Genomic DNA, 17,926 nt, shown 5'->3' with positions numbered 1-17,926 from the left:
TAAAATAATCTCTCTACAGAGATTTGGCTTAAAATTTTTGTTCTGCCTCCCTTCCTCCTTCCAGGTGCCCAGCTCTCTGCAAACTTCTCTTGGTTTTAACTCAGCACTGCAGAGGGCCAAGGGGCCATTAGTCCCACCTCTCTCTCTGTGTACCAAGGAGGCCATGGAGGTCCAAGTGGAACAGATGATTTGTTGCCTGACGTGCCCTAGCTTGGGAGCTCCTCAAGGGCAAGGCCTATGTCTTTTACATCTTTGTTTCTCCAACTCTTGCATGGTGCCGGGCAGGCAACAGACTCTCCAGATACATGTGTTGAATCAATCGGTACATTCAGTAATTAACTAACTGTGGAACAAAAGCTAAAATCCAGGTGTCTACGAAATCCTAGTCCCAATAACACACAGATACACCTGAAAGCGGACTTAACTTCCCCTGACTTCATTCTTCTCGACAGTTCCCAAAGAATTTATACCTGGCTAATAGTTGAGACCACGGGTTTCTGCTGCAGACAACAGCTCTCTGAACTAAAACATGACCATTATTCTCAGTGTCAGGAAAGAGGCAAACTTGAGTGTCTGCAGAGTAGGAATAACCCACTGACAGCCAGTGCGCCCTGCTTAGCTGGGCAGAAGGGACCCCAGCTAGCAAAGCCTCTCAGTGTGTGGAGATGGCCAAGCTTGGGACAGGAGCAGCCGACCCTAAACGCTGGAGAGTGCTGCCTGGCACTAGTAAAAACACCCACGTGGGATTGTCCATCCAGAGGGGTGCAGCCTCTCAGCAGCAGGACGGGGCACGCAGAGGCCAGCGGCTCCCTGGAATGAACGCTCTGTGTGCATCGTTCATCCAACACTCGCTACACGGAGTCTGGCTACCTGGCCCCCCTGCCTCTCCACGTTGGGAGCATGCAGTCCTCGGTGACGGGCACTCTCAGAGGGAATCCTGAATTTCAGTATTTCCCACTCCAAATCAGAGGTGTCTTGGGCGACGGAGGACATGAAGTGGGCCACGTGCACTATTTCTGAGCTCCCTGCCCTTAGACGTTCACGCTATGGATTAAGCCGGTCACTCCTCTCTGCCTGGGTCTTCTGAAACCTGTCATAACCTCCGGCCACGGGCAAGTCACGGTCTCCGTAGGTATGGGAATGGTCACATTTCCACCTAATTCATTTTGTTTCAAATTTTCTGAGTAATCGTTTTAGCAGCTCATACACATCAATGGGAAAGAAAACCAAGATTATCGGCATCGACAAGAAAGGTTTCCTCCTTTCGAAATTCACCCCTTCCCTTCCCCAGAGACAACTGCTGTTCCCAGTGTGTGATATATCGTGAAGAGACAGCTGACACACAGGCAAGCATGTCCACTAGAATGGAAGGTGCCTAAGGACAGGGATTTCTGTTTTCACTGTTCACTTCTGTGCCCCTCGTACTGAGAAGAGTAATTGGAAAAGGTGCCCAATAGCTCTATGTTGAATAAATTAATTTATAAATCAGATGTATTCCTGAAAAGTTCACATTTTGGTAAATCAAGTCCTACTCTGCCTTTATTTTATCTTCTGATTGGATGACCCTTCAGTGGACAGCGGCTCTGCCTCCTCAACCAAGAAAAGAGGATAACAGTTATTACCTGCCTTTCATGGTTGCCATGGAGCTGATGCGTGCATGTGGAAGGAAGTATCGGTGGTTGTCATTTACTGACTGCCTACTCTAGAAAGAGCAGTCTCCGTGGTGGTCCCACTGCACCCTGTTCTCCCGACAGCTACCCAACTGATAAAACATATTACTGTACTTACTGGTCTAGTGACTGCCTCCTTCTGTAAGAGTACAGATGCCCTAGAGCAGGGACCATCTTCATTAACTCTATACTCCCAGGGCCTAGTACGTCTTAGGTAAGTAAATAAATGATGACTCCAGTGAGGGACAATGAGGACGAAGGGGAGCTTAGAATGGGAGATTCACAGACGTTCGTTCTCAGCTGTATGTATATGGGCAAAAGCACACACTCTCACAGGCCCCCACAAGCTCACACCAAAGATTTATAATAAAGGAGGAAAATCAAAGCAGCTTGAATAAGATGGTGAATGCACTTGATTGTGAAAACGTGAATGTTTCAACGAAGCTAGGTAATAAGGAAAATCAATAAAACTGTCAGCAGTGGCCAATTTCAACTGGATAAAAGAAGAAAGTAATGGGTCCTGAAAGACAACTCTCTAAATTAGGTTAGATGAATGGAAATACCCTTTTGTTTTAAGCCAAATCACAAGGACATCAACAACAGTAAACAATTCAATTATAAGCCACTTTGACCCAGTACGATCTGAGCTGCAAACATGAATTTCCTGAAACGATCTTCTTTATAAGACAAAGAAATGATGTATAGCAAGACAACAGAGACAGAGTTGGAGGCCCTGCCAGGAAACACGGGGCCCACTTCTTGACTAAGGATCTATTATAAACCCACCCTCTCTATAAGCGTATTTCTTCAACCTGAGTCTCCCTCCTTCAATTACTTCATTAGTAAAACAGGCACACACGTCAATAGAAAATGCACATCTACGCTCCCGTAATGGCCGAGAGGAAGGAGGCTTTGGTAGTGATCCTAAAGGGCTCTGCTCTCCAAACACTCAGGATTCAATTCTGTTTTTCATGGGCTAATGGTTGGCATTTGGTGTTGTTAACTGTGGATGATTCATTTCAGAGGAACTGCTGTGCACCTCGAGCCTATCTGGAAGGAAATGAGGGTTTCTTGGCGTATTTCTCATCAAGCCTTTTAGCATTGTCTCTGTGACATGAGAAACCTCTTGATGGGCGTTTGCTACTCGTTGCTTTCAAGCTGACTCCCCCTGTCTCATCTGGTGCATATGGCCACTTCCAGGAACAAGCATTTACTCTATCAGGACAAAGGATGGAGACAAAAATCTGGAAAAAAGAGGGTCCACTCCCTGAGTCTGAGTAGCAATGGCAAGCAGTGATGCTGGGTCGGGGGAATGCGGGGTACACGTTGCAAGATCAATGTTTTTGAACATCTGACTTTTGTTACTTCCACCCTTATCAAATGCTGAGGCTGTTTCTGTTCCCCACATGCTACTGGAGAATCCAACTTGTCCATGGATGTCTGGGGACGCCGTGGGGTGAGCAGGACACCATCTTATTGCCTGAGGCACCTCACAGGAGGCAGACCTATCAGCTCCTTGGAGCAAGTGCCTGACTTTGAAATTCCCGATTTGGGAGGGTAAGGGCTCCCTTTAACATGTCGAGCAATGTTTCTCATTAGAGACTGGACAGAACTTGAAAAGGGTGGGAGTGTCAGGGCTTGACGCCGGGACACTAGCTAGATAGTCTGGAGAGGAGGAGAAGGTTGAGGGTGGTGGAGGGCTTACCATGGGACTCCATAAGACTGCTGAGGGAGGAACAAGAGAGTGCAGAAAAGATATACAGGGATGCCTGTACCAGCCTTGACCTCCTAATCACTTAAGTCCCATACTTATAAAATGTGCTCTACTCAATGTCCCAGACTTGACCATACTTGACCTAGAACATCCCTTCTCCCTGGTGACCAAGGTAAGTGAGAAGCCTTGACCATGAAGACACACCCAGAAAGAACTGCCTTCAAATACAGCTTCATCATTTAAGGTATTTCATTTTCTTGTTTGAAAATGTCTGTCCGCCACACTGATGACTCTGTTTGGAAGCACCCCGAGAACACAAATTGCATCTATTTAATTTATCATGTCTCTCCAGACTTACCTAAAAATAAGCGCTTCAAAGCTGTCTTTGATAATGATGGCATGATCCCCTCTACTCAGAATGGCCTCCCTGGGACTTTCCTGGTGGTCCAGTGGTTAAGACTCTGCGCTCCTGATGCAGGAGGCCCAGGTTAGATCCCTGGTCAGGGAACAAGGTCCCACATGCCACAATTAGGAGCCCACATGTGGCAATGAAGATCCCTTGTGCAGCCACTATGACCCGGCGTAGCCAAACAAATATTTAAAAAAAAAAAAAAAGAAAAAAAAGAATGGCCTCCCTGCTTCTTCCCTGTCAATCCAGTCTACCTAACTTTTCCTTTTCAGCCCAAGCCCTGCCTCTTTCTTGAATTTCCCTGGTTATTCTGGCTTCAAGTTATTCCCATTTGGAGAACTCCTGGTAACACCAAATTAGGCACTCAATGTGATACTGCCTTGCCTTGTTCCCTAATGCTTTTGGCCTTCAGGTAAGCCTAGGATTCCTAATGGAATTGCAAGCTCCTTGAAGTCAAGGGCCATGTGTTCTTGTAAATGCCATCTCTCATTTTCCACTTCCCTGTCGCCCGATTCAGCATGGGCACCAAACTGGGCACATTTGCTAAAGTGCATTAGTGACTACTTTTCATTTGAATGAATGGTTCTTCTTAATTATCTGATCATCAGAAGGCATTGGATTAAATAATGCAGAAATTCTAAGGAAAAGGGCAGACTTCTTATGAACTGAAGCATCAGTGGGACTCTGGAATCTGAAAGATGTTATCTAGATAGAAACTACCAGTGGCAGAGGGTCGAGAGGAAGGCCTACCTCTCTATTTCAGCCCTGAAGGCAGTGCTCTAATGCTTGCCATGGACACAGGTAAGAAAGATTCCTAACCTGCTGGGATGAGTCCGACCAAGACTTAGTTACGGATCCACCTTACAGAGAGCCCGAGAAGGAGCGGACCAGAACTGAACTGGGACCATGGAAGTTTTCATTTCAAAGAGAGTGGAAAAGAGATCTGCTGATTTATGAAAGGGACTTGCTGGGTCATCTTTGGATTCAAAGCTATAAACTTTACCTTCCTATTTCTGTAAAAAGCTTCCTGAAGAAAAGCACTAAAATGTTAAAAGCAGCGAGGAGGTCTTTGTTGGCAAACTCATGGGGCCATGATTAGGGCCATGATCCAGGCAGGGCCCTGGATCGTAGCCTGGGGTCTGGACCCAACAGGGCCTTGTAATCAACTGTTTGGCCACAGGCACATCACTTGACCTCTCGAAGTCACCATCTCCCACCAGCGGGTAATACTTGCTATACACACATGATCATTTTAGAACGAAGCAAAGCAGGTTTGATCATGTCTACCTGTCTGTGCAACTTGAAAAAAAGTCCAGAAGAGAGCTGCAAAGATGAGATAACATTTCTAAACTCTCTCTTCAGAAAGGTTAAGGGGTTTGATTGATTCAGCCTGAAGAAGAGAGATTTAATAACTGTCTTCAAATACATGCAGGGCTTTTCCCCAGGACCGATGAGAGTGTAAGGACAACATGTTCTGTCTGCACTGAGAAGAAAGGGCACAAGCCCAGGCTCTGACAAGGAGACATTTCTAACATTAAGGGCCACAGGACACAGACAAGCTAAAGAATGTTCTTCTGGGAAATACTTCAATGGGGGAAGGGTTGGGAAGAAAGAGAAGGACAGAAGATGGGGCAAAACCATGGGAAGGTCTGAACTCTGCAAAAAGCAACCTCATAGGCCCTGCCAGATACAGATATTATTCTATGAGTTGCCTCTTTGTCACCTTGCTCCATTCTTGGACCTTTTGCATATGCCACACCCCAGAGTCAGAAACCTGCCCTCAAACTGCTTCCCTGGATACCCTGCCTGCTGCTCCTTCCTGGGCACTGGGTTAGAACGGTGCTCACCTCCCTGCCCTCAGGTCTCCAGGGCCTTTAGGATATTTACTGAGCGTCACCTTTACGTGAGGGCACTGTCCTTATAGCAGTCCTATCATAATACCTACCACACATCCCATTATCCCCACAGATGGGTGAGAAATCTGAAGCTCTAAACTAGTAGGCACCGGAGACAGGATTTACACTCAGGACTGTGGACTCCTAAGGCTCTCTCTTTCTTCTCTCTGCTGCCGGTCCCAGAGAGGATATTGAATGCTCTCTGGAGCCTGTGGCTATAGAAAGAAGGGCAGAGGGCTGGATCCTGAGCCCACCTCTTCATCTTCTGCTTCCACAATATGCACTCATTCCACAACCCGATCTAACCACAGTATTTGTGATGGACGTGCTGCAAAAACCATTCCAATTATTTTGTATCTTTGGCATTTTATTGGAGAAACAGTTTGGGGACCCAAACATACCACTGAGGCCCACTTCTTGTTCTTTCTATTGTTGCCTAAGACTGAAAAACTCTCCTGGGTGAACACGACACCTGGAAGGAAGGTGGGGGAAGAAGAGCCTAGAAATCCCTGGGTCAGACCCTGACTGCCCCTCCTCGGGGAGTCTGCAAATGATGGTTCACTGTCCTATTACTATGAAGAATAGAAGTAATATACAAATTACATCACAAAAAAGGAAGAAATAGTAACTAATGTCCACAACAGGAAATAGTAATTTGCACAATTGAGAACTACATCCATTGTTGCTTATGCTTCTGTTGCCCGGGCTAATTATGCTCTGATTTAAGTATCTGGTGACCCTGTAGTGCCATGTTTACGAGGAAGCCCCATGGCCATTACTTATGATAAAAGCAAACACTAAGAGGCACCCGAGCCTGGAGCAACACACAAAACATCCTAAGAAGGTTTACTACATGGGATAACATAGGTAAAGTTCCTGGCACTGTACCTGTCAATCCCTTCTACTGGCTACAGATATTAGCCAGCCTTCAGCCTTGAGCTCTGATAGATGTCTATTCACATTATACCGACGATCAAAATTGCATGACCAGAAATGACCTTGACTGTCATCCAGCTTGACCCCTTACACCTGGGGTTAGGTTGCCGGGTTTAGCTAAAGCACACACCAGTCAAATCCCATTATGATGAACTGCACAGGACATGAAAGCAATGGAATTTTGTTAAATAGTTAGAAAGCACATTAACCCCAGCTCTAGCAGACGTAAACATCCAGGGTTTCTACAGCGCGTTAGCAAGAAAAAAGAATCCTTTAGCACATCCCAGAAGAAGGGGGTGTATTCACACAGTCTCACCCCCATACCTTTCTCTGGGCTCTTTGGTATTTGCATGTGGTGTAGAGTTTGTGCAATTGCTACGAATATCTTTTTTTTCCATTGATGGGACTGACTGGAGCACTTGAAATAGGTGAGCTGAAGGGATGCTTGATGGCAGAATAACAGAGTGGTGAAAATGTCAGCTGTGCCTCATTTCAATTCTCTTGTTCACCCTTTCTCAGAATATAGAGTTAGGAATTTTCACTAAAGAAAGGGACCTAAATAAGAATCAATGAATGTCCATAGTCTGGGTGTGACAACCGTGTTTTTGCCCTGGACCCTTCCCATGCAACCCAGATAGCAAGTGTTGTGGCTACTCATTCTCCCATTCCTCTTCTCACCCTCTCAATCCTTCCAAAAACAAAGCCACCTCTGGGCCAGGAGCACTCACAGTCCCAGCAGCAGGAGTGGGAGAACAGATGTGGAGAACACAAACAGAACACACCAAGATCAGCTTCTAGAAAGAGATTACTGGAAGTCCTTCCCACTATCCAGAGAAAGAATTCCAAATCCAGGAAAAGCAATTAAGAAAAAGCAGAAAAACTTCTTTTCTTCAGAGCAACACATGCTAACACTTGACAGAGTCTGGCATGTGTCAGCATTTCTGAAGTAAACTCTATTTTCTTTAGATGAAAGAGATTAAAAAAATAGGCTATGAGTTCAGTCTAATGAAAACTGCTTTGGTCATTCACATGCAATAAACTGTAGAAGCAGGAAGAAAAAAAGCAATTGCCTCTTATTTATTTATTCATTCATTTGTCCATATCCTTCCCCTCTAATGTAAAAAAGGATGTCTTCTATAATTTTGCAAGTCGTTAATCTTTTCAAAGAAAAAAATAATCCAAGCCTCCCATTGATTGCCCAGGGTCTTGGCACAGGGAATACATATTTAGTTAATTATCCTGTTGCATATACATTATGTAAGGAAAAAGGGGGATTGATTTTGCTCAGCAAATGTTTCACCAGTATCAACAATCAGGAGACCACTGTAATATTGTAAAGTCTGGTAAATTTGGGATCACACGCTGTGTTAAAAGTAAGGCAAGGCTTTACCTTACTGGATGCTTTATTTCTTAATCTGGGTGGCGGGTACACTGGTACCCATTTTATTATATTTTAGGCCCTTTTGTACATCTTGAATAATTCATACTAAGTATTGTTAAATCTCTAAATCTTCTACAATAGTTTCTATTCTGGGCTGTTCAGAGCTGAGAGTAGAGAGGGAAAGTTGGAAACACCAAAATGTAATTGCAATAAAGAGCAGAAAATGTTAAGAGACCAATTTTGGAAGGATGTTTAAAGTTTTAAACCTATGCCAAATAATTGAGATCTATTAAGAGAGGACTGAATTCTATCATGAGCTCCATATACACACAATTATTGAATTATTCTGAACACCTGTTGAAATCAGGTGATTAAATTAGTTAAATGAAAGTCATCAGGCCCCACTGTCAAGTGCATCATTTGACCAGCTCCTTTAAATTTGCTTACATAGTCCCTCCTCCATTATAGAAACTTAAACTAGAGCTTCATCCCCAAAACTGTGGGGTTGTGACTTTGTGCTTATAATCCCCAGTATTCTGGGGAGATGCTATAAAATGCCCAAGTCTCCCAGCCAGGAGCTGTGCCTTTCCCTTGGGGCCACAACCTCTAATCCCCATTTTTTCTCACTGCCAAGAAGAACCCGGCTTGCTCGTCCCATCTTTCTGCCATGACATTAAAGCCAACTGTTCTGTCCCCTGCCCACAAAGAGAAGAGGAGAAGAAAGATGGTCCCAGTAACTAAACTTTAGTCCTAATTCCCAACCTCCCTAGAGCCCAAGTCTGCCACCATCTCCCTGTTTCCACAGGTTTTATTGTCCAGTCTTCCCTTCCACCCCAACTGCTCCGCCCTCACCACGCAACAAGCCTTGAAAGGTAGTTAGTGAGCAAAGACAGGATGGAGAGAAGAGGGTGTAAGAAGAAGAAAGAAGGAAAATCCAACGATCAGAGAACATTTATACCCTACTTAATCAGCTAGTGGGGAGCAGATATCCTCACCCCATTATTTCTCTTTAAGAGCAGAGCTTTTGCCTGGGTAAAGAACTGGTAAAGAGAAGTAACACTTCTTTTATTTTTATTTTTTTGATTCAGTTATACACACACACATATACATAAAAAATATGTATATATACATATAAATATATATATGTATATATACATATAAATTCTTTTTCCCTTATAGATTATTACAAGATATTGAGTATAGTTCCCTGTGCTATACAGTAGGTCCTTGTTGGTTATCTATAATATATAGTAGTGTGTATATGTTAATCCCAAACTCCTCATTCATCCCTCTTTATAGAAGTAACATTTCTGATTCTGAAATTTGACCCCTCATTTGTTTCATTTCTGAATACCGTGAGACCAGCTGGTCTTACTTCCTGGCCACCACACACACGCTGACCCCACACGCACGTCCGGGGAGAGCAGCCGCCCCACCGAAGCCCGCCTGGGCACCCATGCGCAGGAACGCCTGCTTTACTGGCCTCACTCCCTAAGTCGAAAATCTTCCCTCTGCTCCACCAAAGCTAACAGATGGCTGGTCCCTTTTGGTACACAGGCGTAAGCATCTTCAAAATAACCTTTTCCTTTAAAGGGTGCCAATTAATTAAATGTCACTAGAATATGTCCCAGCCAAGGAGGGAAGGGAGAGACCAAAAGACAAGAGGGTCGGTGGACAAGAACAAGGACGAGAGCTCACACTCTCCTACCTTCACCCGATGACCCCGAGAGATCAATGATCACATACACTCTTCCTTCTGGCTCCAGATCAATCTGCAATTAAGAAAATGACAGTGACTCTGTTAGTGCATCGTAGGGGCAACCCGAGAGTTCATGGCATTTCCACCCCAAACTGCTAAAACCTGGAGTCACAGCTCCATTCAATCCACGAATCTGCAACACACCGAGTGCTGGGTGAACCAGGGATGAAGGAGAATCAGCATTTGTGGAATGTCTACTATGTTCCAGATGCAGTAACAAGGAGGTCTGATGCATACCCGACAGGTAGTGTCATCCCAGTGGTTCCCAACTGGAAGCAATTTTGCTGCACAAGGGAAACCTGACATGAGGAACTACACTGGGGACACCTGACATAAGGAACATTTTGGAGGACACGAAAACATCTGGAGACATTTTTGATTGTTATGATTGGAGAGGGAGTGATGCTACTGGCATCTAATGGGTGGAGGTCAAGGATGTGCTAAGCATCCTACGGCAGACAGGACAGTCCCCACAACAAAGGATTATCCAGCCCCAAATGCCAACAGTGTCAAGGTTGAAAAACCCTGTGTTAAATCCCGTTTCACAAATAAGGAAACTGAGCTCAAAGTTCCAAGGTAAATGGCGATGCTGAGATCCAACGCCAAGACTGTCTACAGAAGCCCCTGTTCTTTATACACACAAACTGCTCACGGGAGATAAGAAAAGCATAAGACAGGGCTTCCCTGGTGGCGCAGTGGTTGAGAGTCCGCCTGCCGATGCAGGGGACGCGGGTTCGTGCCCCGGTCCGGGAAGATCCCACATGCCGCGGAGCGGCTGGGCCCGTGAGCCGTGGCCGCTGAGCCTGAGCGTCCGGACCCTGTGCTCCCCAACGGGAGAGGCCACAACAGTGAGAGGCCCGCGTACCGCAAAAAGAAAAGAAAAGAAAAGAAAAGAAAAGCATAAGACATTATTCCCACTCTCAAGGTGTTTACAATCTCACTAGGGAGTCTAAAACAAAAATAGAACAATGCTGAACCCAGCTTAATGATGAGGGACAGAGAATAACAGATATAAAGTATCTGGTGAACCTGAAATCAGTGTAAAAGAGCAGCCTGGGAAGACTTCACGAAGGCAAGAAAGGGAAAGCATTCCAGGTGGAAGCAACAGATAAGCAAAGGCTGGGCATGCGAGTGGTGCTTGCGCGGGACTGAAGGGCCACCATGCTCGCGGTATGCTGGCGCATGCGTGTTGCAAACCCCAGCCTCTACCAGGGTTGTAAGGAGAGAGCCGATGTCGCTAAATTCTCCCCACCAACCTTCTCTACCCACCCTCGTGCCCTCCCTCCCCACCTCCCAATCCAGCAAGCTACTGCAGGATGACGAGGAGAGCCAGAGGGACTGGGCCGCTTGCAGTCAACGTCCTTCCAGGGTCTGCACTGTCCTCACAGAGACCATGTTCTCCCTGAGAGAGTAGCCACTCTGGAAACCCTGGATCACTGAGTACCCCTGGTACCGACCCCCGCCTCCACAGTCCCATCTGTCTGTGCAGAGCTCCAGTTGGCTCAGATGTGCCAGGCTGGTCTCAACAAGCTGTGAGTTTTCTTGAGGGCACGAGCCACTAGCCCCTCCCTTTCTTTTCCACGGTCCTCAGCGAGAAGCAGGCACACACTTAACAAGTACTACTTGGGAAGGGTTAGCCTGGTGAACACCTCCTCCTCCTCCAAGGTCAAGGTCAGTTATTGCCTCCTCTCTGAAGCCTTTCCAGATATTCCGAATCAGAATTAACTACCCTCACTTGTGTTCTTATAGTACACATACATATCTCAACCGTGGCTCCAGTATGTCTCTCTCCTCGGCTAGACAGAGACTATGACAAGCCTATTTGCATCCCTAGTGTTTAGCGTACTGTCTGTTGGTCAGGAGACACCCAATAAACCTTTGTGGAGGTGGGAAAATGTTCTGTGTCCCGGAGCCTATTCTGGGATTATTCACTCCTGCAAGCCCCTTCCTTAGGAAGGAAGGAAGGCAGGTGATCTGTACTAAAATGATGTTCCAATGCGGCAAGAGGGGAAGAAGAGGCAGCTATACCAGGAGTACCATATATTCCCTATGAGGTTAAAAACTCACCTTGAACTGATGCTCCCTGTGTCCCTTCCCCCGACATCTCACTCCACTCCTAATGCAGATTCCCTGAGCCATTCGTGAGCCTCACTTTATTTCCAGTCTCAGCCTCTTAGTGGTTGAGAGTGCTTATGGTTTCCCTCAAAATTTTAATTCCACCAACACGGGTCTTCAATGCCCCCCAGGTGAGGTCCCTGTGATATTTCAGGTACTCTGTCAGGGCAGAGAGGGAGGGAGGGCAGGGAGCTCTCAGGTAGCCCCACAGGCACCGCTCACCTGGGTTTGGGACCTTGAGCTTGGGATCCAGATAAGAACCAAATAACACACTCGTGATGCCAAAGATTTCAGGTTTCTGGGTAAAGAAAATGTTCTCCACCACTCTCACCACTAATACTGTCCCGTGCCACGAGCATAACCTGGCCCCTGCACTGTACTGCAAACAGGAAAAACAACAGAGCCCAACCAGAATCCTGTCCCTGCCACAGTTCAAAAGTATCAGGGGCCCCCTTGTCCGAAAGCATGGAATTTAAATAATGTACGCCTCTTAGAGATTAGGTCATCCCTATTAAACCCCGCCGGCAAAATGAAACACTTTCTCATATCCTCCAAGTCAAAGATTTCCCACGACTGTGGATTTCACTGGCAAAGTACAATGGTATCTGAGAAAAGCAGGGAGGGAGACAGCAAAGGAATGAGATGGGCCGCGAGGCCTGTCGGAAGGCAGGCAGCGTGCCCTTCTTTGCAAAAGGGGAGTGAAAACTCGTGGCGGGGGACAGGTCATTGATGATAAAATGTATTAGGATATTAACATTCAAGATAGCAATCAGAAACCATTTTAGCACCCACTGCTGCCTCAGTGCCGATGAACTGCATTTTCAAACAGAAAAATAGAAATTAAGCTATTAAACATGCCAAAAGCAACAAAGGGCTTTGCAGCCTGGGCAGATGGCCGCAGAGCACTGGCTGAGCGCCAGCCAGCCAAGTGAGAGGGCTCTGAGAATCCATGCAGGGTGGTGGGACTTCAACGTGGATAAATAGAGGGGTTATCAGGTACAAAAGGGGGTGGAATGCCTTGTCACTTCATGGCCAAATTAACTTAATCACAATTCTGTTCACGATCATGTGGCCCGGATAATGAAGCAATGTAGGTGCCCAGCCCTGCACAACCCCTGCAAGATGATAGCTGGCATCACCACCAGGCAGCTGGCACTACATAAAAGCAGGCCTCCTCCCTCCTCCCAACCATTCCCAGGGTTTCTTCTCAGCTCCTTCTCCCCGGCTTCAGGTTCCTCCCAATTCTCCCAGATGCAACCCCATTTATCAAATCTCCTTGAACCTCATACCTTTATTTGATGCACTTTCCCAGATACTATCTCTGTTTTTTTGTTTGTGTTTGTTTTTGTGTTTGCGGTACGCGGGCCTCTCACTGGTGTGGCCTCTCCCGTTGCGGAGCACAGGCTCTGGACGCGCAGGCTCAGCGGCCATGGCTCACGGGCCCAGCCGCTCCGCGGCATGTGGGATCTTCCCGGACTGGGGCACGAACCCGTGTCCCCTGCATCGGCAGGCGGACTCTCAACCACTGCGCCACCAGGGAAGCCCCTATCTCTGTTTTTGACTATGATTCTCTTTCAACCTCCAGCTGAGGCCAGAAGCAAGGCAGTAGAACCATGGCAGAGACAAACACAGCCTTTGAAGTCACACCAGGACTGAATCCCAGTCTTGTCACTTACAGGTCAGGCAATTATTTATTCTCCCTGAACTTCAACCTCTGTCTCTTCATCTGTGAAACAGGTTATTGTAACAATTCCATGAGACACACATGCAAAGCACTTGGCACTTAGGAGTTACTCAGTATATGGTGGTTAACAGTGAACTTACTGGCTCTCTGGCCTGAAGCAAGCAACTATCTTCTCTAAGACTCAGACTGCTCCTCAGTGAAATGGAGCTAATGACAGGTCCTGCGACACTGGGGGTGTCACAATGTAAAATGTGAAAATCTACGTACAGTGCATAGCATGGCGCCTGGCACAGAACTCTCGGTAACTGTTGCTGTTCTTGCTATTAAAAAGCCAAGTCTTCAAATCTGTTACTTAATCCGATGTGATGTTCTTTCCACTCTATGAAACTTCCCACCCCCAAAAAAGCATTTTCTTGCCCCAAATTGACGTTATTACATATTATTTCAGGACATCTGATGGTTTTACAGTGCTGCGAATATCAGATGTAGACCTAAGGTGAGAATTTCTCACCCAGCCCTGGAGGAAACCCAGTGGGAAAAAAGGCTATAGCCCTGGTCATCAGAGGGTCATGAGGTGATTACGAGAGAAGGAGAAGCTGAGGATGACCACGTATTGTCTGAGCACCTACTAGGCCTGGGACACTGTATTGAGGTTTCACCTGTATTAGTTCATCTAATCTCCTGGGAGGCCAGCAATACATATTCCCTACTTTTCAGATAGAAAAACTGGGGTACCGAGAGCTTTCAGCTGGATTCCCGTGCAGCGCTGCTGCCTGGAGCACACCGGAGAGATGACTCTGACAGAGCTCCCACCTCGAGCCCCACCCAGCCCGGGAGCTCCCATCTCAAGCCCCACAAAGCCTTCTCTGACAACCAGGTCTCAGGGTTCTCATAACTCTAAGCCTCTGGCTTGTCCTCCGTGGGTTCATTCTCCTTCTCAGGTGCAACTGACTGGCTCCCCAGCCGGGCCCGTTTAAGTCAGAGCAACGCATTGAACACCTTGCCCTCCCCTTCCCACACACCCCCCCCCCCCCGAGCCCTTGGGGAAGGTCTGGACACAAACAAGAGCTCCATTCCTGCGACTTAGGTACAAAGCAATGGGGAAAGAGCCCAAACCACAGAAACCAGGAAAAAGCCATCTCTGAAAAGCAAAAAGACACACAGGCGCTTTTCTGGGTGGTACCTGAGCATTGACAAAGTCCTTCACAAGCATTATTTCATTGATTCCTCACAATTAACCTGTAAGGTAACAAGTATTATTAGCAACATTGTAGGTACGAGAAAACTGAGGTTAAGGAAGATAAGCAGGGCTAGTGAGAGCGCACACACGGCACAACTGCAGGGGCACCGTTCACACGGTAGTCTCTGAGGACAAGTCCTCCGGAGCTGAACAGCCAGAGGTAAGTGGCAGAGTCATCATAACTTGCACCCTCAGCTCCTGACTCTGAGTCCTATACTCCTCCCAGCACACCACACCTGTCCAGCAAGAACCCTGACCACTGGACTTGCACCCCAGCCATGCAGCCCGCTTAGCTGTCACCACTGTGTGTCACTGTGACCCATAGGTGTCTGTGTGCCTGTGTTTGGGGGTAATCGAGTTTGAGACACAGGAGGCAAGAAATTCATAGTCAAGCTTCCTCCTAACCACAGGCTCAACTTTCACTGGAGACCTCTAGGCAAGCCTCTCCTCAGAACAGCCCACAAGGGTCACACAGACCCAATTTGAGCTTCACTTCCTTTTCCATCTGGTGTCAGGCACCAGGTCCTAGAAAGAAGCAAAAGGGGGGGGGGGCGGTCAGAAAAGGATGACTCCAGAAAGGAGGAAAAGGAGGAAAAGAGGCTGCACTGTCCATGTTGCACCAATTAAGTCCCAGATAATAGGCTGTTTCTTTTTTTTCCTGGAGGAGGGTGGGGAGTGAGGGATGAGGAGGTGGGAAGGAGAAGAAGGGAGAAGACTCAGGGCTTCTTTCCCAAGGCAGAGGACCCGCTTCCCAAGGTCTGCACCCCCTGTATTGCTGGCTATTTTCCCCTGGAGGCCCCTCAGGCACGTACTGTCCCCAGAGGTGCCTGGCACGGAAGAGGCAAGCCAGACAGAGCAGGAGATCTTCAAGCAGCAGGCGTCCTCCCAGCTGCTGCTTTTGGAAAGCGCAAAACTCTTCATTTGAGGAGTTTGCTACTAGATCTATTGGTAGAGTGCACTGGCTGGTTAAAAAGCAGAGGGTGCACGTGTAACTAAATATTTTAAGGGTTCCACTCGGTTCACAGGCTTCGAACAGCACTTACTTTCATAAAATAAGAGGAGAGGAGGATTGCTCCTTTCTCTTATGCCTTCCATGGTAGTGCAAAGACGTTATGTGGGCTTTCATGTACATCCCTGAAGGGCAGAGCCCTGCCTGTCCAGCACATGGAAGGGATTTAATACATATTTATACATGTGGGCTCAATGGATGAATGGCCCGATTTTAAACTGGACCTGCACAACTGGATTAGGGAGATGATTTACTTGGGAAGCCATCAACCTGTATAGAAGTGTTCCTAGCAGCTTCATTCATAACAGCCAAATACTGGAAACAACCCAAAAGTCCAAGCACAGATAAATGAATAAGCAAACCATGCTGTATCCATATGACAGACTTTTACTCAGCAGTAAAGAATGAACTCCTGGTACAGGCAACAAACGAATGCTATGGGAGAGAAGCCAAACGCAAAAGATTACCATTCCACTTACATTAGGTTCCAGAACAGACAAAACTAATCTATCATGACAAAAAGCGTATCGGTGATCTCCTGGAGGTGGACATGGGAACTGGATTCAAAGAGGCACAGGGGATGATTGAATGATTTTGAGTACTGTGTTTTACAATAGTAAAGTATATATTCAGTAAAAAAGAAAAGAGGCACAGAAGGACCTTTGGGGAAAATGAAAGTCTTCTATATGTTGATTGGGCGGTGGTGACATGAATGTATATGTTTGTTAAACTGAATCAAGCCACACACTTAAAATGGATGCATTCTTTTTTTTGCATGTAAAGTATACCTCAATAAAGTCGCTTTTGAAAAAGGAAAAAAAGAAGTCATCATTTCACATAAGGATTGCTCTACAATTTTCCTTTAAATAACAAATCATCTTCCCACCCTCAGGGCATTTAAGATTTCATATTCCATTTTTAAAAATAAAAGGGTTCATTCAGAGTTTTTCAAGAACACATCTGTCACCCAACATAATGTACACCTACCTGTGTAGGCACACATTCACACACCCACCCACATGTGCAAAACACGCTCAAACCCACCTTCTCTTGTCTTCTGTGATCAAAATACGGTAATAGCAAGAAAAACACATCCAAAATGTAGGTTCCCTGCTGAATTATCTAAACCTGTCTTTCTGTGTGTGGATCTCAATTTCCTCATATGCAAAACAAAAAAATTTAGGCCAAATGCTCTAGAATGGCTTTTAACAACCTCAAGGACCTAAATATCCATGAATAGGAGACAGCTTAAATAAATGATGGGACACCGTTTGGTAGATCACTATGCAAGCCCTAAAAAAGGAATAAAAAGATCTAAATGTACTGACTTACATGAAACTACCTCTGGGGTATATTAAGTGGGAAAAAAGTATGGTATAATGTGTTTATTATGCTAGGCTATCATGTGAATAAAATGGGTGTGCATGTGGGTAAACAGACACACACACACACTGTCACACTTGTTTGGCATAGATTATCTCTAGAAGGAGTCTTAATCAACAGGAAACAGGGGTTGCCTCAAGAGATGGAAACTAGAGGATGGAGGGGCGAGAAATCAGGAAAGGGGCATTATTCTTCACTCTATGCTCTTTTGAACCATTTGATTTTTAAAATCGTGTCCTTGAGTGAACTTGTCACAATATTTGTCAACACCTTTTCTCACTACCTATTTCTAACCCGGTCCCCCAGAGAGAAGCCTGCCTCGGTTCCCAGACACTTCTTAAAGAAACGCCCCTCAAAATCGGCTGACACGTTGCTTGTCCATCCCCCGGTACCCAGGTCCCAGACACCAACCGAGCAGCAGCCATCATCTCCATGCGAAAGTCCCACTGGCTGGACCGCATGCCTACCTTCCAGATCCCAGCTCCCCACAGGCCACAAATGGAGTAAACTCAAGCTAGTGCCTGCTTCCTCTTTTCAACAGGCGCAGAAGAGACCCAGAGAGCTGGCTCCCTCTGATGACAGAGGTGGCTAAAAACAAGTAAGTCTGTGTATGCAGATGCTTTTCTGAGCTGAGGAAGCATCCAAAAGCCAAACCTAATGTCAAGAGTGTGCAATGGCTTACGAAGCATTGCCTGGTCACGGTGTCGTTTTCGTTTTCCTCTCTTCTTTCA

The 17,926-nt window shown here is 46.4% G+C and overlaps 1 protein-coding gene across 2 annotated transcripts in view; it reads right to left on the bottom strand.

Moving 5' to 3' along the window:
• Positions 1-17,926, bottom strand: part of PRKCE (protein kinase C epsilon) — a 507,953-nt gene that overhangs the window by 312,674 nt on the left and 177,353 nt on the right. For both annotated transcript variants that reach the window (XM_082851881.1, XM_082851882.1), the window contains exon 2: positions 9,714-9,777. In XM_082851881.1, coding sequence (XP_082708007.1) covers positions 9,714-9,777 — 64 coding nt within the window. The remainder of the gene's footprint in view (positions 1-9,713; positions 9,778-17,926) is intronic.

This window comes from Leucopleurus acutus, assembly GCF_964270905.1.
Source record: "Leucopleurus acutus genome assembly, chromosome: 12".
In the NCBI taxonomy this organism is placed as follows: Eukaryota; Metazoa; Chordata; class Mammalia; order Artiodactyla; family Delphinidae; genus Leucopleurus; species Leucopleurus acutus.
The sequence above is the reverse complement of the archived record's forward strand: the minus strand, read 5'-3'. Positions and strand labels throughout refer to the sequence as shown.